At 40.5% G+C, this 24616-nt stretch overlaps 2 protein-coding genes across 3 annotated transcripts in view; one reads left to right on the top strand and one right to left on the bottom strand.

The window, feature by feature from the left end:
* Positions 1–428: 428 nt before the first annotated feature.
* Positions 429–3578, bottom strand: LOC107267033 (HEAT repeat-containing protein 3). Of its 2 annotated transcripts, none has more exons than XR_001537541.2 (6): positions 3329–3578; positions 2730–2990; positions 1660–2624; positions 1297–1579; positions 1056–1207; positions 429–964 (listed from the first exon to the last, which is right to left on the bottom strand). XR_001537541.2 is itself a non-coding variant. In XM_015738230.2 (6 exons), the coding sequence occupies exons 1-6, from the start codon at positions 3464–3466 to the stop codon at positions 851–853; spliced, it is 1935 nt and encodes a 644-aa protein (XP_015593716.1). In that variant the 5' UTR covers positions 3467–3578; the 3' UTR covers positions 429–850. The 2 variants fall into 2 exon arrangements, 1 of the variants encoding a protein (XP_015593716.1); XM_015738230.2 differs by having other exon boundaries at positions 1056–1229.
* A 1240-nt stretch (positions 3579–4818) lies between these two features.
* Positions 4819–24616, top strand: part of LOC107267049 (zinc finger protein 423 homolog) — a 54475-nt gene continuing 34677 nt past the window's right edge. The window contains exons 1-4 of the mRNA XM_015738264.2: positions 4819–5188; positions 11146–11229; positions 11454–11516; positions 19924–19995. Coding sequence (XP_015593750.1) covers positions 5149–5188; positions 11146–11229; positions 11454–11516; positions 19924–19995 — 259 coding nt within the window. The 5' untranslated portion in view covers positions 4819–5148. The remainder of the gene's footprint in view (positions 5189–11145; positions 11230–11453; positions 11517–19923; positions 19996–24616) is intronic.

Here is a 24616-nt window from a genome sequence, read left to right on the forward strand (position 1 = left end):
TTGCTAGAAAATTTATAATATCAATATCAACAATTGTTTTAAAATTGAAATTGAATGCCATAAAAGTTCAAGTTTTTTGATCCGAGTACAAAGATTTATTTCTTAACTTTAGTTTTTTGAGTTAAACGTAAAGTTGCTCAATCTATACGTTGAACCAATTTGCTTGTGCATCAAACGTTTCTTGTCGTTGTAGTCAATTGAATTATCCTGGTTGATATAGTACACAGTACAATGAATGTAGAGACAAATGTTAATCCAAGTCACTTATTGTCAATTGAGCGTGCGTGCTGATGACATAGAAACGCACAACTGATCCGTCACGAAATGATGTCGTAAACAATTTCTTTGACTTTAATAGAATCAAGGAAGAATATGCAGAACTGATTGAGCTCAAAGGACAATAACTGTTATCAAGTGAAACAATAGAATCGCGTTCTCAAAACGGTAACGTTTCTTTATTCAAGATTATTATAAACACGATAATCACTAGAGAAAATATCCTGAAATCATGAAAAATTAAATACTATCAATAGAAAATGACTCATGCTGTAAGAAATACTTAGAGACATACCAATGATATCGCTAAAATGAAAAATAATGGTTTTAAACGTTTTCGTACTGCCTGAGAGTTTTTGCACCATTTTTTTTACACGTACCTATACACAACTTATCTTTATTCGTTGCGTCAATTAAACAATACACTATTGTGATGTAAAAATAAACATTACAAAAGTTCAATTGGTAACAAATTAGATGCTGCAATGTTCGAATGGAAAATTCTAAAATTATAAACAAATATGCACTACGCAGTATTGTGAAGGAGAAAAATATATTCATAATTTACATAGACCTATGTAAGTTTTTGTATTTGTCGTTTTTTGTATTTTATAAAACGATTTAGATTTGCTTTAACGGTCGACACAACGAATGCATTATCGCCCAGATCCTTTTTTTGTTGTCGTATCTGTTGGAACAAAAAGCAAAATGTAGGCCCCACTCAATCCATAAAACGGAATTAAGATCGTAGCTCAAGGATTTAATAATGGTAAGACTACCTTTGTATTTACAAGAGGAACAAGAGTCTGAAGTTTTTCTGTCAAATAAATTTCTGCAGCTAATGTATTAGTTTCATCCTCTGCATAAATATCCATTATGGCATCTAAAGATTCAGCTATGACCCACAATTCAGCTTCTCGTGTACAGGAATCTAGTAAGAAGACAGTAACGTGCTGCCAACCAGATTCGATAAATTAAATTTTGATTTGCTTTGTTGATAAATGATAATTCAATACTAACCTTAACTAATTCACGACTCTCGGGAGCTTCCGACTCACTGAGGATCAAGGCGAGGTTCCCGACGATCCTAATTAAGTTAACTTTAACGTTTGCATTAGAACATTGACGTTCACCATTTAACATTGGTTGAATGTCTGCAAGAGTTAGTTGCTTGAAATTTGTAGCTCTAGCTTCGACTAGCTTTTGTAGAGCAGCACGCATTGCTGAAGTTGCTGATTCCAAAAGCTCAATGTCATTTGGATCTACTGTTTTGAAAACAAGTGTTCCAATTTCAAGCCACATCCTGTGTGCACAATTTTAACAATTAAATTACAATTAGAAAATAGAACAGAGATTACAGTGTACATGTTCATGGCTTATTACCTGTATAAGTTTTCGACACCTCCTAGTCCCTCGATGTCAAGATTAGATAATAAATTGTTCAAACATAAAAAGGCTCTGCATCGTAAAGTATGTGTTTGTAATAAAACAGTCTTGCTATCTGGATTTTCATTTAATATTTGATTAACGTTTTCTGGTAGTGGGATTGTTTTATCCCATACTTTCCTTATTAAATTACTGCCAGTAAGAATTTCTAATACTTCTACTGGTAAGCTTGAACCTATTCCAATTGATTTATCATTTGCTATGTCCTCCTCCATATATTCAACATCCTCTTCGACTGGATCAGAATCTTCAAGATCTGAATCGACTTCCGTATCTTGATCTTCTGAACACAAATTTGCTAGAATTTCAAGTGCTTGTTGTAGAGCTGCCAATATTTTTCTAGCGTCTTGTAACTTTTTCTCTGTTGTGCGAGATAGAGCATTTTTGTCCAACGGTAAGGCTGAAGTTAAATTGTTTAATAGAGTTCTATGATCGGTAGCCAAAACTTCAGATATCATTGTTGCTACTTTACAAACCACTCGATAGGTATTATCCTCTGTTGAAAATGAATTGCTTACATTCATAAGTATACCACCTGCCAAAGTTCTCAACAGCATTGTTTCAGAAGATGGGTCTTCTTTATTGCACTGCAAATCCATCAGACTCATTAATGATATCTCATGTTGTTTAAGTTCTGTAATGGCAGCTGGATTATCTTCCGATAGAGTTAATATACACTGAGCAGCAGCTACACTGGTGCCCAGACCATAGACTGGTACGTTTAGAAATTTGATTAAGATAGACATGAGATTTTCCTCATTTGAATACTTTATTGCACATTCGTCATTCTCGCATAATGCCCATAGCAGTGTTACAGCTTCAATCAGAGTTTCTTTTTCATCGTCTATTCTATTATTTTCTTTGGCAGAATCTATGAGTTTTGGATGCCAGTCAGAATAATGCTGTAGAATGAAAAAACACTTATTAAATCCCTTCAAAATGTTTTAGTCCTATAATAAAAATTGATATGCAACAGATTATATAAAAATTTTCTGTACTTCTCTTACCCTTTTTAGCAAAGTACTTAATGGAGTCATAATATCTTGTTTCAATAATTGTTGATATGCTTCGTCTCCACCATTTTCAGCGATTCGTCGCAATGCACTTGCACTAGCACCGCGCACTGGTTTTCCAGGATCTACCAATAAAGGACCTATTATTTTTCCAATATTATCATTTGCAATTTTCATAGCCATCGATGCATCACAGCACATTGATTCTAGTGTTTGGAGACCTGATAACTTTTCTTCAACGCTAGGTGATTGTAACTGGAACAAGAAATTAAATTGCCCTATATATATCACATAAATCATACAACATAGTCATTAATATTATCTTATTTTTACTAAAAATCCGAGTGCAAAAAGTAAAATCAGTATAATGTGAAATAACAAATTTTCATCTATTAGTCTTCAATCCACGTGTGTTGGTTCAGAAAATGTGATTCTTAATACATAACCTACAAGAATGTATTTACTATTGTTTCAATAATTTGAAACAATGCAAACATCATTACTTTTCATACAATTCACGAGGAATGTTATGAATTATAGTAATATTAATATTAAATAAAACTATTTAATAACATTTTCATACAAATACGCACTTGCTCATAAACTCTATTTAAAGCACTATCCTTATCTTCATCTAAGAAAGCTTCTTCTTCTTCAAGAGTTTTGATGCTGGGCATCCCAGTAGGATTTTCCTTATGCGGCTTACGCCTTTCTCTTTTTTGTTTACCCATATTTATGAAATATTTGACAACTTGGTACAACTCTCTAAACACGTTCACATAACCATAATGCTACTAGCCGAGCACTTCTGCCATCTTGAAACGTTACGAGACAGCACCACGTGCGTAGGATTTGTTTTCAACTACGTGAAGCAATTTATTACTATAATATATCATACATTTCATTATAAACGTATCCATCAATAAACAAATAAACAATATTAATATCAGTATATTTATAACAGTGAACTATCTGTGAGTGATGTACGTAATAATAAATTATATTTAAAAATTTGGCGTCGACCCTAGTAGTCGCGGACGTTCAACTAATCCTTGATCCTCTGCAAGTTCGGTTAAGTTCGGTATTGTTTGTGATCAGCAGCTGTTAAAGGATACATAGGCAAAAAAATGTATGTTTTTTCACAATTTTGTTGTAAATAGTAGACGAATAAGTAATTTGCCGCATTAGAATGTATCAGGTACAAGAGATTTGATGTTTCGTAAGTGAACCGCACTATGCCAATAATCGTACACGGGTTAATCATACGCCAAAAACCGTTGTATCAGAATCGTTGATACATTAATTATTAGGTTTTGTACGGTCTTTTTCTTAAATAGGAAAATTTAGTTTAATTATGCTCTTGTCACCTGCCAATGATATTTATTTCGAATCTCGAGGTATCACGTAATGTGTAAATGTAGCTTCGCCAGGTATACATAACAAATTGACTTGTAACGGGACGAAGTGATTTACGTTAAATGCACAAAATATTAAATATTCTTTAAATTCTCTACTAACAACTTCAAAAGTAATGTCAAAGCTTAAAAGAATTTCATATCAAAAGTAGCATTAGCAGGAGTACGTTGTTAAAACGTTTGATCGCTGTAATATTCAAAATGGCCCCCTCAGTGTTAGTAATTTCTAAATTAATTAAATCTTTACGTTAATACTCAATTCACCTAATACATTAACAACACCAATCCTGTTCATAAAGCATTTCTCCTGATTAGTCAACATTAAAAATGAGAAACCTAAAAATAGTAAATCTTTACCTGACCCACCAGCTCAAAACACAAAACATACAGACATTATCCATCTTAAGTAATAGACATGAACGGTAAAAAAAATCTGACTGTAACATTAAAAAAAACAACTAATAATTATCTCCGCTGTCCAACAGACACACAAGTGGAGCAGTGGAAAAAGTGCATACTGATCAGCCAACAGACGACGACGACGACGAAGTGAGCGGAGCAGGAGTCACCCTGTATCCAGCCATCCCGCCGACTGATAGCAGGTTAGTTGCGAAGGGCAGATGGGTTCTTCTCTAGGAATGGCAGTAGCGACGCGCGTGCTCACTCGGTACCAGAGGTTCTCAAACAAACGACTAAAACCACCACCAGCAGAGGGACGGTAAGGTACGACCGTTTGCCGAGGCACTTGTCGCGCGTCTTCCGAGCGCGTCGCATGCGACGTCGCGATTTCATTTTCGTGACGCCGTCGTCACAGTCGCGCGACACCTCGTAGCCGCGGTCACCACGTGCTCCTCGACGTCGCGTATTGTCATCGAGTCGGTGCTTTATCCGTGAACTTTAAACTTTAAATTGGACCCCGAAGTGTCTTCGTCACGTCCGCGAGAAATGTTGTCGGACGATTCTTGATAATTTCTAGATCAGTGGGTGACAAAAGTGCTATGTCCAGGAGGAAGCAGGCGAAGCCTAGATCTCTAAGAAGTGAGTTAAAAAATTACAGTGAATATGATTATGCTTGTCTGAATATCCTACACAGACCTTGATCTGTGCTTCTTCTGAATATCCCACACAGACCTTGGTCTTTGAAGATTTTAAGTTTTCCCGCTTACAGTTTCCACGTGCTTCTCTGGATCCGTCCACCAAAGTAACTCGCAGTAGATCCCTATATCATTGTCACTACAGAGGTAGGAGTGGATTTACATAAAGATATTATTTTCATTAATTAAAATTTATAATTAAATAAACTCCATGCGAATTGGCATATAAAAACCAAGCGTACAAAATTTTCATTCATTTATATTTCAATTTTAAATAACTGATCCACAGATACACGTTCCATCCGGTTGCATGACTATAAACTCATAATCGACAAAAACAAGGATGTCAATTCCTGATATAATAACGGACATTGATACTATTCCAATCATGGCACACTCCAGAAACACCTAAACGTCAACTGAATGAACAGCGTAAACTTTCACGGATTTACGGCTGCTTGTAAAAGTCACGTGAGATGGGAGTATAGCAATAGAACGAGAGGCTGAATTGTATTATTGCAATTGAGAAGAAGACGTATTCATATACATACATTCCATCAGGAAGGATAAACGCGTGTGTCCAGCATCTAATGCAAAGTAATGTAGAGTCACAAAGCTGACTAGAAACGGCAGTGAAGTTTGTATTGGTAGTCGTTGGATTGGGATGGTCGGGGTCGGAGGGACAGGAGGGCGTTAGGCAGGGGGGTGGTTCGGGGTTGTACGTTTGGGGTGGCCTCGACTCTCTGGTTGAAAGCGTAGGCGCAGCTGGATCGGTAGTAGGGGGCTGGAGGGAGGGAGAGGACGGAGTCAGTAGTCAGCCAGGATGGAATTAGGTGGAAGCCCGCGGGACTCTAGCTTTTCCCATGGGATTCCCCGGGCTCTGTAATCACCAGTTCTCCTATCCTATCCAATTCTGGTCGCACTCCTCTGTGTTACTGCGTACCCGTCGCTCCTCGCCATATTATATGTACAGCGAATACTAGCCCGCCGATGTATTTCGCAGAAATTGAGGTGGTAAAGCACCGCGCGCAACGACCGAGTCAGATGAAGCCAGCGTTAATTTCCTGCGAAAGAATCGTCGTTTTTGTTTTCCTCTACTTTTTTTTTTTGGCTCGAGACCAATTCATTTTTTGAAATAGGATTTTCCGTGCTAATTTTTCTTTTTTAATTGTTTTGCCTAATTTTCATTTGGTTATCCTGACAGATTAGGGTACGCACTTGGCCGGGGGATTTGATCGAGCTTGAATCGTCATATGGTTTTGCGGCTATGGGATTTTTTGGTTTTAATGGATTATGCATTTTGGGTTTATTATTTTTCTACTTTTTTTATTTTAGCCTTTTTTTAAAAGCTGTCTCTCGACAACTGATTGCCATGTCAATTAGGGTGCTTTAGTCGGCCGATAATGGCGAATGAGAAAATCGTACGCATCCCTGATTCCACGCCAAATCGAATAGAACGCGAAAGCTTGGTACGGCGCACACTGTGTTATAGGGTTTGCTAATTAATGTACGATAATGAACCGACGCGGAACCCAAACCTATATTAATAGATTCAAATCGCAATCTCTGCCATAGTGCTTGCCTCCGAACAGGTACCAATGATCACGCGCATCGTTTGGCCCACGTTCGCTTAACCGCGATACCTAACCTCCAACGCCATTTCGATCCGGCTGATAACGTTAAAACGCATTTGAAATTGTGCGCGTTGTGAATATAAATTCGCTTTATTGATTTACGATCGCGCATAGACAGTGTAGGTGTATAAAAAATTGAGAAAAGTTCTGACAACAATTTTATACATATTCATGTTATCTTTATTCTTGTTCTTGTTCCTTATGGCTTTATCCCCTCATAGAGGGCCAAGTCCCAGTTAATTACTAATTAGTAATGTCAATTATACATACCGATTTATAATTACGAGTTATATCATTTTAGGGGACTATTTATATATTTATTTTTTAAAAAAAGATTGTCTTTTGGCTTATCTCTATATGACTGGGCACACGCATATATATATTATTGATATATACATATATATATATATATATATATATATATATATATAGTATGTACACTATATGTGATGTAATTTAATCAGCGATTTTTTTTAATTGATATTTTATTTTTAGTTGTCATTGAGGAAACACACTTGTACCGCTTGAAAATTTACACGCTGCACTGTTCACGGGAAACCTGCCCGGCCGAAATCAGTGGACATTAAGCCGGAACACGAGAGCCGTGATTGTAATTTGTGCGTGCGGCGTAAATGCATAATTATTATTCTGGAATTAATTTATGTTCACGGCAATTAATAACGACTGCTATCGAGATTTGCCGAGCGGGGCGAAAAGCAGCGCGTTATCGGGAACACAGTGCATATACGCTGCCCGTGTGCTTTTCGCATTTTCAAATATTTACCCGCCAGATGGCGACGTGATCAGTGATTTTCGAAGGTCAAGCGTTCAATGGCTAATCGAATATTACATTTTTGCATAATAAGTTGAAACGTCTTTTTTCATGCGATTCTCTTATTTCAACAGTAACGAACATTATGGACAGTAACAAGTAAAGCCAGTCACTCGATTAATAACTTTGAAAAATTATATTCAGTAATGAGAAAATGGAACATGTTGAAAAATAAGGTCTTATAATTTTTTGTTTGAACGTCCAAACTCGTTAATCAGATGTAGATTAGAAATAATTTAATTTCAATTGTCATACTGTAATTTGTCCAATAGTCGAAAGTTGTATTTTCAAAAATATTTTTTATCGATACGGAGCGCGCAGTGCGAAGTGTCACTGTATATCGAATTTTGAGAAGAAGCTTTAGTAAGGCTTGGTTTAAACGAACTGTGTGAGCTTTAGGTGGAGGCAAGTCATGTTGGATGCAGGGTTCGACTTAAGCTCTTAATCTCGCGCGTTCTAAAATTCCGAGCCTCTTCTAGTTTTTGTCCTGACAGGACCTAAACCTACTCCGCTGGTAAATTTGATCCTTATAATATTGCCGTCAGCTTGGATTAAAATGTCTCCGTTCGCGTTTAAACGAGAATACATGCGTTTCCACTTCTCCCGGAGCCAGCATCCCTGAGAGGAAGTGGTTTTCGAATTTCATTAATTCTCAAGCGATCCCGCGCGTCTTTGTACGACTACGATTAGAGGTTGAAGTAAAATTTATAAAAACTTTAAATCTGACTAATCGATGGATTTCAAAATCCGCGATTATCGATTGTTAGTAATATTTTTGAAAATGTTAGATTTTTTTGTCAAAAAGTCTATTTAAGTTTTTGTTTTCTTTTTTATTACTAGTTACTCTTGTTAATGGTACGAGGTGTTCTGTACGTTAATAATACTATTGTCTTTCGGGATGATCTTGATGCTAATATATTGATGTAATGCGCATGCGCACTAGTTCACGAAGGTGCATTTGTTCAGCTGTGTTCTACGATATCTCTGCGTGCTGGAGAATCTGCTGGTGGTGGAAAACCGGAGGGAGGCTGAGTCCCACGGGAGTCTGACTCCGCGTCAGAGCTACCCTGGGTTCATTCCCTAGGGACTTTTGAGTTCTCTCCGCTTCCACTTCCACTTCTATTTCCAATGGCGCCTGCCTGTCAGGAATCCAAGACGTTACGACAAGCCTTAGATAGCGTTTCTTCAATGGTATACACTTGTATATTTACTCATAATCGTTTTTATTAAGTCGTTTTTAATTATATATATATTATTGTCTGTTAATCTCATTGCGACCGAATCATGACAGATGTATAAGTATCCGACTATTCGCTATATTTATCTGTAACAATCGCAGGGAAATTCCCTCTGTTATCTTCAAACAAACAGAATCGCATCCGACACAGAGAGAACAAATATTTACATAAATCACGGTATATCCCATTTTTATTGATTATAACAGAATTGCAAAAAAAAAAAAGAAAAAACGATGGTACACAAAAATGAATTAAAAAAAAAGTATTGAATAAAATAATCACTTTGAGTACACTGATACCCGTGTTGAAGCTTTGCATGGGTGACAACTTGGTCCTGGATAATTTACCTTAATAACAATATGGGCTCAACTTGAAAATTTGTCTTGGGTTTATCTAATCTTTCTATATGGAAATATTACGCTTCATTGTCTTGGACCAAAGTCTCTCCTAAGTCGGGCCAACGTGGAATGCCTAATTTGTACCCATGTAGGCTGTTCAATCTTGGCCCCAGTTTCATAACCTATTTTGGGTCTGTACAGAAATATCACGTTTATATTTCCATGACAAGGGAGCCCTGATAAGGTTGTCCTTGGGCGTCCAGGTCAGACCCAACATGGTCCTAGTTCGGTTTTGGGTGGGAAAATCTGATTGGGATGGCCCTCGTTAAAATTTGTATCATCCAAGACTGCCTTGATAATTTTCTATTTGATGATCTTGGTCCTTGAAGATGGTTACAGCTGTACAAGACACTGCAGTACATCCAGGTGCGTAAACGGCGGTAATTTTGAAAACTACAAGAGATCCAAAAGGAAGTGAAAAATTTTTCAAATCCAGTTTAACGTGAGCTTCAATATGCAGTTAACTTTCTGATGCATGCCAAGTACGTTATAATACGTCCATTTCGCAGGAGACCGAGATTGCAACCTATATTTTTCCTAAGCTCGTGTCTCCTTATATCTTAGGCTAACCGGAATGGTCTAGACTCACGTCTCTTGTCTAGTATATACATAGTGCAGCATAGTAGCACCGTAGTACGTTATTACGCAGCCTTACGTGTAAACCCCGGTGTATACGTAGACCGAGACCACGCTCGCTGAGACCAGCTAGAGATGATGGCCAATTCCCTTACCTTTACGGTTATTACCAAAGACCATATCGCCATCTAACGACAGGACGCCTTAGCTTACCGCTAAATTGTTTACCGTATTTATGGCAGATTGAATTTTTGCCGGTTCGACTGTATGGGAATTGGCCGGTAGGCGGCGGGAGCGAAACGTTTCTTCGTTCACGGTCGATTTACATACGCGGTAGGGGCAAGTTTTGAAAAATTTCGATATATCGAAAATTCGATATTTTTTATTTACAAGCACTTTGTATGCGACGTTGCGGTGGGGATCGATAATGAATTTTGTTTATCGATCTTAATTATATGGATCATGCATGGGGATTATTTTCTTTCTTTTCACATGATTTTCTTGACTGTAATAAAACGAAGTGTTTGCCCGAATATTTTTTTTTTGGAAACTCAGTCGTGTCGTTTATTAAAACTTTTTATTGGAGCATGCGATTTAGCGGGCGATGTTAATTGTTGTTTAATCGATGGTGAAAATTATTTATTCATACGCAAAATGGCCGACGCGCCAGCGGATAGGCGGCCATTTATGTTTCTTGATGGAGTTAACCGTAGCCACTTGGAAACCTTCTGGATTATTTAAGTCTGCCGTTCCCTCGTCCGGACCGGCGTGTCACGCGTCTATTCGTTTCTCTGACGTCTAATGTATCTCAATTCCAGTGGCCGTCGGAGCTTTAGGGTTAGGTTGGGTTAATAAAACTAGGACGTGCTGCCCAAGCACAATTAATCCGACGTACTTCCACTGCCATCTGTACCTTCGAATGCGAAACCGTTACGAGTCTGATGATTATAAATTTCGTGAAATTACTTTTCCCGCCACTTTTCAAAACGCCCAACGACGCCATCTGTCGCTGTTCGAACGAAGTTAATAGACTGGACGTCGCGTATGGGAAATGTTTGGCGCTTTTTTTTCGGAGGTTAATTTTGTGGCTTCTGACGAATGGTGTAGTCGGTACTTCGCAATTTTTTTGGTGCAACGATATTTTTCAACGTATCTAAATTTGGATATTTGCCGTGACGTTTTGCGCATGAAATTAATACACGTCATTTTTATTTTTGTCGCAGGGGACGAAGAGTGGGACGATGGCTCCGAGCAGAATGTCTTGGAAAATTCTGAGCAAAACGGCCGTACTGAACGAATTCGACCGGGTATGTCATTTTGTTGTATAATTACGTGGATGGTATAGAATAATAATTATCGCCTAAAGTAAAATTATTATTGATAATTTGCTGGCTCTGAAATTTCAGTCGATGAAAATTTGAATTTGAATAATTGCAATTTTACTTTTTTTTTTTTTTTTTTCGTTTCTACAACAGCGTCATCGTTGGATTTATGATTTTCGCAGGAAGTATAATAAATAATTTTGTTTCAGCCGACGAGGAGGACGAGGAAGAGGAGGAGGAACTGCAGAGAGCGTTCGCCAGTCATTCCGATGGTAATGTACATACTTTTATTATCCGATCGACTCGATCTCGAATTTCTCCAATAGAAATTACAGTCTCCTGCATGACCCCTTATTCCCTGTAGCGGCATCGAGTTTAATTGACCGCTTTCGTAGTCGCTTTCAATTAAGTACGCCATTACCTGTAGGTCGAAAGGAAATCATTGGAATATTTATGGCAGCTATATATATATATATATATATATATATATATATATATATATATATATATATATATATATATATATATATATATATATATATATATATATATATATATATATATATATATATATATATATATATATATATATATATATATATATATATATATATATATATATATATATATATATATATATATATATATATATATATATATATATATACGTATTTACAGCTTATATATGCATTTACATGATGCAAACGATTTATAGAAAAAAATTAGTTATTTATAACTGCGTTCGCAATTTATTCTGCCTAATGACAGAATTTAGTTACAAAATTTTGAGATACTTTCGATATACGACTCGTCGATAACATCAGTTTCGCGAATGATGAATATTTTTCTAAACCAAAAAAAAGCGGGTCTGCGACGAATCAGTATTTTCTTAAGTCGATCGTCCAGTCTCGTGTCCAATCAGCTTAAAAATTTTTCATTCTCCACGAATGCCAACCAACTTTTTCCCGAAGCGGTTAGCCCATTTTTTTTTTCAAACTCCATCCTCACACTCGTCGACCGACGACATCGATAGCTATTCACGATCCGAATGACTACAGTCGAAACTTCGATAAAATGTAACACGACTTTTTTTTTGTCTTTCGAAAGGGATAAGAAAATCGCACGAGTCACGGAACGACGAGTCACGGTATTACTTTAGTCTGTACACAGGGGACGTCATTCGGCTGTACAATATACGACAATGCATTGAGGTGCGTCATTGTCCTGGTGTGTTCAAGTGGTGCAACCTCCCCGCCCATCGCGATACGTTATGGAATGTAATGATATATAGTCGGTTCTGTCTAAGAAATTTTTTCGATATTACCACGACGATACCATATCTCGGTACGCGCTAACTTGTGTTGATTTTTAAAAAATTGATTTGAAAAAAAAACCCTGAAATATCAAAATACTGCAAGGGATTGCCGAAGAGTTTTTAAAATATTTTTGACGAAAAAAAAATTTTTTATTTTTTTTTTATAAAAGAAAAAATAATGCAAAACTAGGATGACAGGTGGACGTTGCTATTGACGTGGTCCGCGCGTACTTTCGGTTAGTAATATCGTACTGGATGGACGCTGCTGCGGTCACGGTAAAATTTAAAGAGAGCGGCACCGCGCATGCGCGTTTATCCGTGATTTCGTAAGGAAAAATTCGAATGGTTTTGGGTTTTGTGTGACTTTGCCCGTTGCCGTTATTATTGTATCGAATAACCTTTTACCCAAGTAAGTATTCTTGCGCGCCTTTATACCTGCGAGTAAAACCGGCTTGCAGGAGTTCGAACGAGGCTGACTCCCCGCGGAGACTTCCGGTCTCACGGGAGCAGGGCATATCTGCTTACCTGAAAACATCAAACTCTTTTCTTACCTCTCGCTACACCCATTCGACCGAGTATCTTTTTTCTCTCTCTCTCTCTCTCTCTCTCTCTCTCTCTCTCTCTCTCTCTCTCTCTCTCTCTCTCTCTCTCTCTCTCTCTCTCTCTCTCTCTCTCTCTCGTACTTTTTTTGTCTTTTATTTATTTTATTATTCTTTTTTTCCGCCCCCCTCTTTTTTTTCATTTATCTCGAACGTCGATACTCGCGTACCAACTTCTCGCTAAACCACACGCGAATCCTTCCTCAAGCTTTCGATCAGCCGTCGTCGCGGACTTTTTTAAAAATATTTTTTTTCAAAATCACACTTTCCATCGATCTCTTGGATTTTGAGTCTCTTCTCGTTTCTTCGTGAGCCACAACGAGCTTGACGAAAGCGTTCAAGTCGAACGAACGAATAGGGGATGAAAATTAAAAAAAAAAGTTTTCATACCTCATAACGGCGACTGGGGGGTAGGTGGGTGCAATTCCACGTGTCAGTTTGCATTGCAATTCAATCTTGTAGAATAAGGGTTGGTGGTTTATTTTCATATCGCAAAACAAACAACCCCGTGCGTGCATGTAGAACAGTATAAATTAATATTAAATGGGGGTTAATCACTTGGGGTTGCTAATCAGCGAAACAGTAGGCGACAGCTCCCGTTGTCTCGCGGTGGAAAAGAAAATTTTATAACGACGTGATAAACACGCATTTCAAGATCATCATCCAGGGAATATTGGCTCTGTTTCCCGCAGCACCCGCCAGTCAAAGGTTGATCGGGATCCCCGAGTATCGGATTCTCTGCGACCACGCGGGTCGGAGGGATGTACCAGGGACGTGTAGGAATGGTGGAAGTTGTCAGTACTTTCAGGGTACGCGAGACGGTAGGATGAAACAGGGACGATGGGAACAGGAAGAGGAGGCCGGGTGAGAGGGGGTGGTACAACCAGAGAAGACCTTATTGGGGAACCTTTACTATGATATTTTCACGCACAAGGGTTTTAACCCCTACGGTCTCAATTATTCAAAAACTTGCTCTGCGGCATATACACGTTCATGTTTTTATCTGGTGGTACCTACCAAATAGACCCGAACCAGCTGATACACGGTCTTACGTGAGGTCATCATTGATGAATGAGGTGGATCTTGATGAAGTCTGAAACGATAACGTAATAACCTAAATTCATATGGATCCGTCGAAAAAATTATAAATTCATCCTTGACCCGCATCAGATTCATTTTCCGAACTGGTATCCAGGTAGGATCGTCTGGATCATCGGGTCCGATCATCTGCTTCTGTGCCAAGGATCATCGATCGGATTAATTGTTTTGAGTATCGATAAGCCCCTCGGTCGACAAAGTCATCGATACCTCGCACTTACTAGACGAAGATCGTCAGGTTATCGGCCAGGAGTCCAGCCTGTAGGAGAGGGTGAAAGGAGCGCGGAGAAAATGGGTGGGGGGGAGAGTCCTCTCACGAGGGACCTCGGAAGTTCCTGTAGGTCGTCGCACGGGTGACGGTTCGTCGGTGAAGCGGAGACCGGGCGACCAGAAGGAGGGTATATTATGGGGAACGTTGGGGGATTCCCCGGGGACTGAGCGTAGCCCGAGCGGCGCATGCGCCGCGCTGATTAGTTCTCCCACTCTCAGGCGTTCGGGAGTGCTGGCAGCGCCAGAGGAGAACGCGATGTCCCACGGGAGGCTTCCTCCTACCACCCCCTAGTTCTACCCTGGTTCTCTACCCTTGGTACTTCCTCTCTGTCTTCTCCGTCCTCGACGTCGGCCACGGTTACCGTCCTCTCTGTCGTCGTGCTCCTCTCGCTTACCCACCTCCCACCTACCGACCCTCATCCATACATTCTCTACCTTCGTCGTTGACTCTGTCCTCCTCCTCCGTACCTTATTCCCGGTACAGCACCCACTAATAGAGCCTTTCTTTGAATTTGACCAAAATATTCATTGGATATATATATATATATATAAGAGGGTGAGAGAGGGATGTATAATGTAATGCTATTTTAATATTACGTAACGCGACGCTCCGAAGCTGTGCCCCTTTTATTTTTCATATCAAAGTACCGGTATACATTTCGCTTCGGCGCCCTTGCCGTAACGCAGCTGAGTTTAGCATTAAATTTTTAGGTTATGTCGATCGACGCGAACGAATCTTCGAACATTGAGGTTAGTTTGATTCTTGGGTATACATATAGCTATTTTTTTTAGTTCCGATTACAAAGAACCCCAAGCGTCTTCGCGTTGTTACGAATGTCAAGTTGTTCTAGAACATTCGATAGAAGTGGCCAATAGGGCTGGGAGTGGGGCAGGGGAGAGTGGACCTGGCGGATTGAAGGAGAGTCAAATGTAATGAAGATATTGGAAGATTTTCTTGAGGTGACTGTACTTAGCGATATAAGGGTGTCCCAGGTGACGAGCTGCCTCGGGCCGTGGCACAGCTACGTATCTCCTGGGACCGACTCTGCTCTCCCTCTGCTCCTCCGATCCCTCCGCTCGTACCCACCACCCTCCAACTCCTTCCTCACTTTGCTCCTCACGACTTTCTCGTCCTCCTCCTCCTCCTCCTTCTGCACACGGACGCACACGTATATGGACGCCTGCCAAGAGAGGGACGCCGAGAGACGCCTGGTTGTCGGTAGAAAGTACGTTGGTTACGAGGGGGTTGCTACTCCTGGAGGAGTCAAGGGGTCGTAAGGACGACGATGTGGGAACCTGGGTCCACCTTGACACACCACCTCCACCCATACGTGAAGTACTGGTGTAGTCGTGGCGAATACAACGAAAGCATGACACGGTCTCGGGTGACTACATCTTCTCGTTTCATCATTATAAACTTCAGCCGATCTCGGCTCCCCAGCTCAGGGGGAGTTGTCCCCTCGCTTTGGTACCATCAACGTCATCCGGTAATGGGTAGACGAATTTTTACTTGGTGTTCTGGTAGCGAGGAGACGTTATGTATTTCGACCGTGGTCACTCTTTGGATTTTTGGCATCTCTTGGTACTAACTTTCTTTGGTAAGTTCAGCGTCTGCTTCAGGTCCCCGGTCCCTGACCCAGTCCAGACCTGGATCGGATCCCGACGGGTCCTCGATTTTCACGATGGGCTTGTACCTGGATTGAAAGGCTAATTCTTGTTGGAGGAAAAATTTTTTACGGTCCTCGTCGCATCTCGGGGATAACGTCCATGAGATATCAAGACTCTGGAGACGCTTTTCGTGCGTCGACTTACATCCCGTCATCCTGGAGAAGGACTGGCTAGTAATTTAGACTCTTGGAGAGGACACCCTCGCTATTGGGAGGTCCTTTTGGTACGTGGAAAACTTGAAACTTTACCAACTCCTGGAGATAAAGTCGGCTAGGTGGATGGCGCCTGCAGGGTTCGGATGGTTATCTTCTTTGCCTTTGGGACCTGGACCATGATGCATCTTATTGTTGCCCTTGACGATGACAGTGATCACTGTTTAATGGCTGTGTATGAAGTCGGAGGACACTGTGGTAATCTTTTGTTATCTTTTTTTGGAACACCTGAAGATTCTCCTAGGAGATGATTCCCGTTCTGGCTTCTACATTGTCGTGGATGCATATCAGATGTTTGGTAGTAACCGTGTTAATCTTTTTGTTACGTAGGTACTATACTCTTTGATCCTGTGCTGGATGTACGTAAGGATCAGGATCATCTCTGCTTATTCATTTGAATCATATTCAAAGTCTACCACCTGGTGATCGCTCGTTCGACATCGTAAACTCGATTCGGCAAGGCTCGGCCACACTCGGCTACGCTCGGCTCTTCTTCATAGTGCGCGCATGCGCACACCTTGCATCCTGTTACCATAGCAATGAGATAGACTCTAAGCTCCCGCTGGGGCTGTTAACCGAAGAATTAGTAAGCCCGGGGAGCCAAAATTATTATACAAATGTAGCGTTTACTACTTAACGCGTAAGGTATAAAAAAGCTTTTCATTTTGATAAAAGGGTTCTTGCCATTTTTATATATGTACGCGGTTCGTACGGGTCTTTGTTCTTCATTGGCATTTTTTTTTCCAGACTTTTTCGTTCCGAAACTCCTTAACCGAGAGCTGCGTGTACATGGATACGGCGTGAACCAAAATGTCGGCAAAGAGTTTCAGGGTCGGTTAGACTTCACGAATTAATTCTACTAGATAGCCGACCTGACGATTCTTCGAAAACAAGTCGCAAAGTACGGCGAACAACCATCTTTCTAAGAAAGAAATTAAAGTTTTCCCCGAGGCATAGTGCCGTTTGAAGGTACCTATATCCTGTGGGAGTGGGTGGGAGGGTTGTGGGAGTCAGAGTTTGGGTGGGAAAAGCCAGTCGCTCTCGAGGCTTCCGATGGTCATGGGGGGTTGGGAGTTGGATCCTGGAACAAGGATGGGGTGGTCGGCTAGCCTATTGCTATTGTTTGTGTGGCTCCCGAGGGACAAGCCTGCCCTTAACAGTGGCATGTGCCAATGACACTGTACCGGGTGTCTCCGAAGTTTGGCCTCTTCGAATGGTCCTTGGAATCGATTTTGATACCATTAAGGGAAAGGATGGCCAGGGTGCTTTTCCTTTGTTGGGAATCAAGAATTTCGGATCTTCGGTGTGATAATTCCATGCCTTCTGAAAACGATTGCGTGTGAAATACTTAGAAACAGATAGTTAATTTTTCTTCATTTTTGCTTTAACCGCATCTTGTCTAATCACTATCCTCGTTACCAAAACGATCTAACTGGTTTTCCAACATTTATGCAATTCATAACTGATTTGGCTGAATGAAGTTGCAAGAAAATTTGTTAAAAATTTATTATCAGCCAACCAGTTAGGCTTGCATGTAGAAGCATGTTACTAGGTGGGTACTGGTAACGCATATTTTTGTGCATTTTGATTAAGTGATCAAGGTATTTTAATCACTGAACTTCTTCTTCTTCTTCTGGAACCTTCTTTCAGTGCTGGAATTAAGGATGGGCTCATATAAATCTATATTGGATCAAATTTATTTGTTGGATCACATGAACATCCAGGCAAAAAATCCCCAGAAAATTTATTTGCCTTTATGCGAGAAAAGAGCATATTAGTAGCAGTTTGGTACGTTCGACTCTACAAACATATTTTATCCCATTAATTGGCTAAACCAATCCTGGCCCTTCTATCTCGGCAGCAAAGATTCTGATTGGCTGTTAGATTGTTGACGTTCACCAAGAGCGCGAATTTCAAAGAGCAACTGACAGAACCGATAGGATCCTACTATTTAGTGGGAGCAATGGAGGCACTCGAATGCAAGCTACGTAAGGTGCTTTTAGCATTGATCAGTTTGCACTGACTATCGGTACCTGCAACATCCTCTACGTTGATCTATTTCATTTGACTGGGTAGCAGCGATCATTAACCTTAATCAAGGGACACGTTTATGTGAATCCCTACCTTTGTGAAAACTTAGATTAATATTATGAATTACATATTATTTTAATATCGACCCTAATCGTATTTATAAATGAGGTCAAAGAAGAAAAAAAAAGATCCCTATAATTCTGCTACCTCCAGTTTGGTCGGCTATGTTTTCAACCCCTCTAGTTTTTTCAACCTCTAAATTTATTACACCAGGACTCGCATCATCGGAAGGGGCAATAATTAATTTGAAAAGGAAAGGAAAAAAAAAAAGAAGGCATCGCAAGAAGCGTATTTCATGGTCTCTCACTGATACTCCCAATGGCGAGTATAAAATCTAATTTCTCGAAAATGAGAACCACCGTGCGAACCACTGTGTCTTCCCACGGGACCACTGGGAGCAGTGGGAAGCCTCTGTGCCCGTACTGGGGCTATACTCCGCTACGGTATGGCGAAGGGTAGAGGGGGGGCAATTCCCCAAGGAGGTAATTACCCCCCCTCTGTACCTCGTCCCCGGAGCTGCCTCGACCACCCAGCAACACCCCACCTCGCCATGTACCTCTTCTACCACCCTCAACCGCGCGCCACCTTCAACCACTCGCAAGCCATCGCAACTTCAACTCCTCTAGGAGCTACACGCTAATACAAAACCAAACCAGTTTCGAATAACCTCGCACCTGTACATCGCACTGGAAAATGTACGTAACGTCACCACACGCGACCATCAGCGCCCTTAAGAACCGGGACCATCCTCCGGGTGACACCTGGCGAACCGTCCGTCTCGATTTTGAGCAACCCTTCGAGTTAGTCAGAAATTTTTTAAATGTTGATTTTTGAAAAAATTTATTGAAACTTTACGACTCATGAAATTTTTCTATAATTTTATGCTAATTCACGTTTTTCTTTTTTTTTTTGCGTCTTGCTATCTTGGGTAACCCGTGGTAAAAACCTGAAAACGCGACGCAACGTCAAGGCGCACACTGGTTGCTCTCGCGCAATGGCATAGCTGGTCCCAGACCTGCGGGGACGGGATGCTGGAGCCAATATCACCGGAGTATGGCCCCTCCGGGACCGGAGTTCCATCCCACCCCCTAACACCCACCGTCCACCACTGCTCCCCCCGGACGTTCCTCCTTCTACCCTGCATTGCCCGGATGATCTCTATAACCTCTGCCCACATACCGACACTATGGATATGATGAACCATAGACCAGACCATGCGCCGTCGTACACATCCAAACGATTCTCCCCCGTAGTTCGATTCCGGGCGATCGTCGAAATTCATGAAATTTCAATCCTGCGTGACTCTGGATTACTGGCATTTTAGCCGGGCAATTCGGGCTGTATCGTCCGGATGAAAAATTGAGGTTGATCAATGATTGAGGAAATTTTTTTTTTTTTCAAATATAAACTTGTCATATTTTTTTAGGTTATCTGCAAGAAGATGGACCCTCCTCCATCCAGGCTGCCGATTTGGAGAATCAGAACAGCCTCGACAGCGGTGAGTCTTTCTTTAAAAATTTTTCCATCGTGTCATCATACGTATGGTCTTTAATCTTCGTCATAGACACGTTATGGTTTGCAATGAATTAACTGGGGACTTGAGATTTTCTAGGACGATTTATATCGAATTTACATTGCACCTCGTGTGCTCACGTAATGTACTTGGCGCAGGAGACAACAGCTGGAATTTACCCCAGGTCCGTTTTCACGTGAACAAAGAGAATTTGGAATATCCGGAGCGTCGCCGTCGATATAGCTATTGGCATCTGTAACTCGACGTTGGGCTCGTACGATGACGTGTATACCTGGTGCAAGGGATGCTGCGAATATCAAAGGGGTCTGGTGCCAGCACGTGAAACGTCTATTTCGACCAGCGACTTCATGACGGTGGTCATCCGATCGTTGCTGATGTCTAAATCGGGCCAGGTCATACCTTGTACCCTGGATTCATTTATGGACCATCTGCGGAAGTACCAATTACATCCCCTTGGTTGGGATTAATTTAATACTTTTTACCATCGTTCGACGACGCATCTTTGTCATTCATAGAACGTGTCGAAGAAAAAGTTCATCCTGCCCCGTTAGGGTCGCAAAGAGTATCCGGTGCAAAGATGGGTCAGGGTAGTAAAGATCTTTGAGCTTGCTTCGGACCATGACCACTAGGATATCCCAGTCTCTCGGCTAGCGTACTCCGGGGATGACGTAAATGGCTCCCTTCAGTAACAGGTTCTATACTCGTGTGCCAATGTCCGGCAAGGATAGACTTATATATCAGCATTCCCTAGGTATACGCATTTCCACCCTCTTTGGGAGTTGACTTTGTTATCGTACTTACGTAGGAACGTTCTGAGGCAACGTCGGACCAGGATGGTCCTACCTACTTCAAAATCTTCTGATTCGATGGGACTGTTGCCTCACCCTATGTGTCACGTCGCTGGAAGATCCGGTATGTCAGCCAAAACCTGATTTCTCCTTATTCTGGGTTCTGATGTATATATATTTTTTTCAGAAAATTTCAAACAACTTCCGTCGACGATAGTCAGGATGGCTTTCTGGTATTCTGACTCAGGTCAAAGGGCACTTTCGTATTTGGACCAAGTAACGGAACGGTTAGACTTCCACCGTATTCCGGATGTCTATAACAATGTGTGCGGAACAGATGGTGACTTACCTGGGTAGTTGAATTTCGTTTACCTGTTACCTGGGTTACCTAGGTCGGTAGGGACCTAGATTGGGGTACCGATCTACCTGTAATTAGATGTTCAAGCTTGTGGTGCTTGTCGGACGAGCAAACACTTAATTAATCCTTCAAGCTTCTCAGAGTGAAATAGCACTTGGACTTGGATATTCTCTGAGAGGAACCTTCAAGCTTTGCTACTAAGATTCCAGTTGAATTTAACAGATGGCGTTGCGTGTAAATGCATTTTTGTGTCGAATGGACGGCCCTTGTCCATGAAAAACTTGTATCTTGATGGTTTAATGTATAGTTTTCTGATTAAGGTAAAATTTTGAAACTTTCTATGAGACATGGTTCAGGTTATGGTTGATGTTTTGGTTAGGTTAGTTTTTGGATTTGATAAGAATTCCATTGACATAGCGACCAGGGTGATATGTATGGATTATATGAATTTGTTGAAATTAATTAGTCTTTCAATTTTATATTGTATAAGATAGATTATTGACAGACTGTCATTAAATGTTTCGTCTTTGATTTGTTAAAGCAGTCCTGGTCGATATTCTACAGTCAATGGTAATCAGGTCAGGGGGCAACTATGGACTAGATATCAGTGTATATAGGTATAGGACGTATACTTACCACGTAGCCTGGACGTAACGTGGATTTTAGAGGATCGTATAAGGTTGACCAATGGTCGACCAGTCACACTCGTTGCTTTACTACTGCTGGTACTTTACCCTAGCGACCCCCATAAAGCTGCCCAGCCACCATGAGGATTCGTAACAGGATCAGGGCGTAGGGGTAGTTTTAACGAAAGCTTAGAGAGAGAGAGAGAGAGAGAGAGAGAGAGAGAGAGAGAGGGAAAAGGGAAAACGAGGGAGGATGATACAGGCTTATCCAAATAGAGTCACAAGTCCATCGTGTCTCGCTTTATAAATCAAAGGACGAAAATAAACTCAAGTCAGTAGACGATAACTTGGTGTTTTAGGCACTGACTATTTTCTCTGATCTACCATCTTTTTTGTTCTTCTCTTTCCTTCTCGGATCGTCTCGATCGGCGCCACAAGCTTCTCGTATCCCTAGAGACCCATTGCAACTTTAACCTCTTCGCATTACGAATCTTCCCCGAAAAAGTCAACCCTCCTCCTCTCTGGCCTCCCCTGAGAAAATATTTCGAGTCTTCTCTTAATTTCTTGTGAATTCATTTTTTATCTCGAAAACGACTTGGACGCTCCTGAATATTTTTATTCGCCGGTTTCCTGCGAGAATATCGCATTTCACCCTGATCTTACTCTTCTCGATCGATCCTCCTCTGAATTAGTATAGGGATTATACAGGGACTTTACGCGATTGGCCGACCTGGTTTTTTGTTATATATTACGTCCTTAGCGTTTTGTTACTGCCGAATAATCAGCCAAAGGCTTCGTCTACCCTGCTGTGGGAATAGCCCAAACGTCTTGCTTGCATTACGAACTTTGACGTGGTAGATGGAGACGACGGTTGACGCGTTGAAAATTTAACTTGGGTCCGTCTTTGAGTTCTGCGCATGCGTCATTTATTATTCGAGAAAGGGTTACGCGCACCGCTCTCGATTCCTATGAGTTTTAAGGGTTCGTTGCTTTAATCTTCTTATGGACATATATTCTTATTGGCTTTTGGTTTTTAGGTGGTTTATTTAAATCCGCATTGTTCCCTTGGAGCACTTTTTTCCTTATTACATCATTTTTCGTATTCTTGGATAGTAATAGAAATCGTTCTACCTAGTACTGTACTCTGATCCTTGTTCTCCTGAGTTGTTCTGTCTGACACTGAGGACCAGTTAGTGGCACGCTGGACCGGTTCATCTAGAACGTCGCGTAAGCTCACGTTTTCAAAGTTACAGTCGGTAATAATTAGCCACGACGGACGTGGACACGGACGAGCACTTTAAATGTCCGCCAGATATCACAACGTCAGTTTGGTTAGCTTATTGTTTGTTAAAATACCAGCGGTAACTCGACGCGGTTGAAATTTTCGACTTCGTTGTCGGAGAAATAGATTAATTTTAGATTTACTAAATTTTACAGTGACGTACGACAGACGAAAGAAAAATAGTGGTAAAATTACTTATTCGCGGTCTTGCATTTGTTACGATATAGAAATAATAATTATAAATTACCTTCAGTCGAGGTACATGCGCTATAGTGGGTATTATGAATTTTTCAAATTACCCGCCAAACTTTCTTATCGATTTTGTCACGTCAATCGATTCAACCGCATCGACCGAGCATGGATCTCGAGAATCTTGAGGTTACCTTTTGAATTCCTCTTAGTAGTTCGTCGAGTTGCTTATAGATGGTGCTGCTAGCCAGTAGAGCGCGCGCGATCCGCGATAACATTGGTTCAGGAAAATTATCATTAATTCCGACTGGAATCGACTCTGTAGCAGCTGATATCAATATTACTACAATTAATTTGCTGAAAAAAAAAAAATATTAAACTGGATCAACGCGGGCTTTCGTGAATGACTGACATACTCTACGGCACTGCAACACTCCGAAAAGAATGCATTTATTGCACCGCACAAGTGCATGGCATAAAGTGACGTACTCTCGATGCTCTTTGTAAAACGACTTATACCCGCTGACCAATTTACAACAGTATTTTTCTAGACCAACTGCAGCTAGTTTTTGCAGTAGCAAGGTCGACCAGTGCGTTCGGCTGAAGAGGAAGTTAATATTTCATAAGTATCAATTGCGTGAAATTATTGATGACTTTAATAATGAAAATCTCATACACCCTTTTTGGCTGTAAATTTTGAAGAATAAGAAGAAAAAAAACTTGCTCACGTTTCTGATTCACGTAATTTATTTCTTGATTAAAATTTCTTTATCTCCTCCACACCTCACTTGGATTGTACGTTCTTAATTGGTATCGTCCTTCACGCCCACCGGTGATCTCAAAATGAGCAATGACAAAAATAAGACCAAATCATGTTATTCTTCGCTAAGCCGCACTCACGGTTTAAAAGTAAATAATTCTTATCCAATTTATCCGATATATTCGTGTAACAGGTTCAAAAACCGTTTGAGCTTGATTTTTCAAATTTTTTCCTTTTTTTTTTGATTTTCTACGAAATTGGTAGGGCTTTTCAAAATTGGGAATTTACAATCTGGGACAGCCAATCGGAACAAAAGGACAAAAATGCTAGAATCGAAAATTCGGTGTAACCTGACATTAAGTTTTTTTTATTACTAAAGAGAGAAATAATTTTGGTAATTAACCTCTAACAGTGTGTGTACTGCCTTGAAACGTCTGTGTCAGACATTTTAAGTTTTCTTGACAATACCTAACATTGTCATGATACTGTATCGTTAGCTATTGCGGTGACTATAGCTTTGCTATATTAGAAAAAAAAAAAAAAAAAAAAAAAAAAAAAAAAAAAAAAAAAAAAAAAAAAAAA

The sequence above is a fragment of the Cephus cinctus genome, unplaced genomic scaffold (assembly GCF_000341935.2).
Source record: "Cephus cinctus unplaced genomic scaffold, Ccin1 Ccin1_scaffold0331, whole genome shotgun sequence".
In the NCBI taxonomy this organism is placed as follows: Eukaryota; Metazoa; Arthropoda; class Insecta; order Hymenoptera; family Cephidae; genus Cephus; species Cephus cinctus.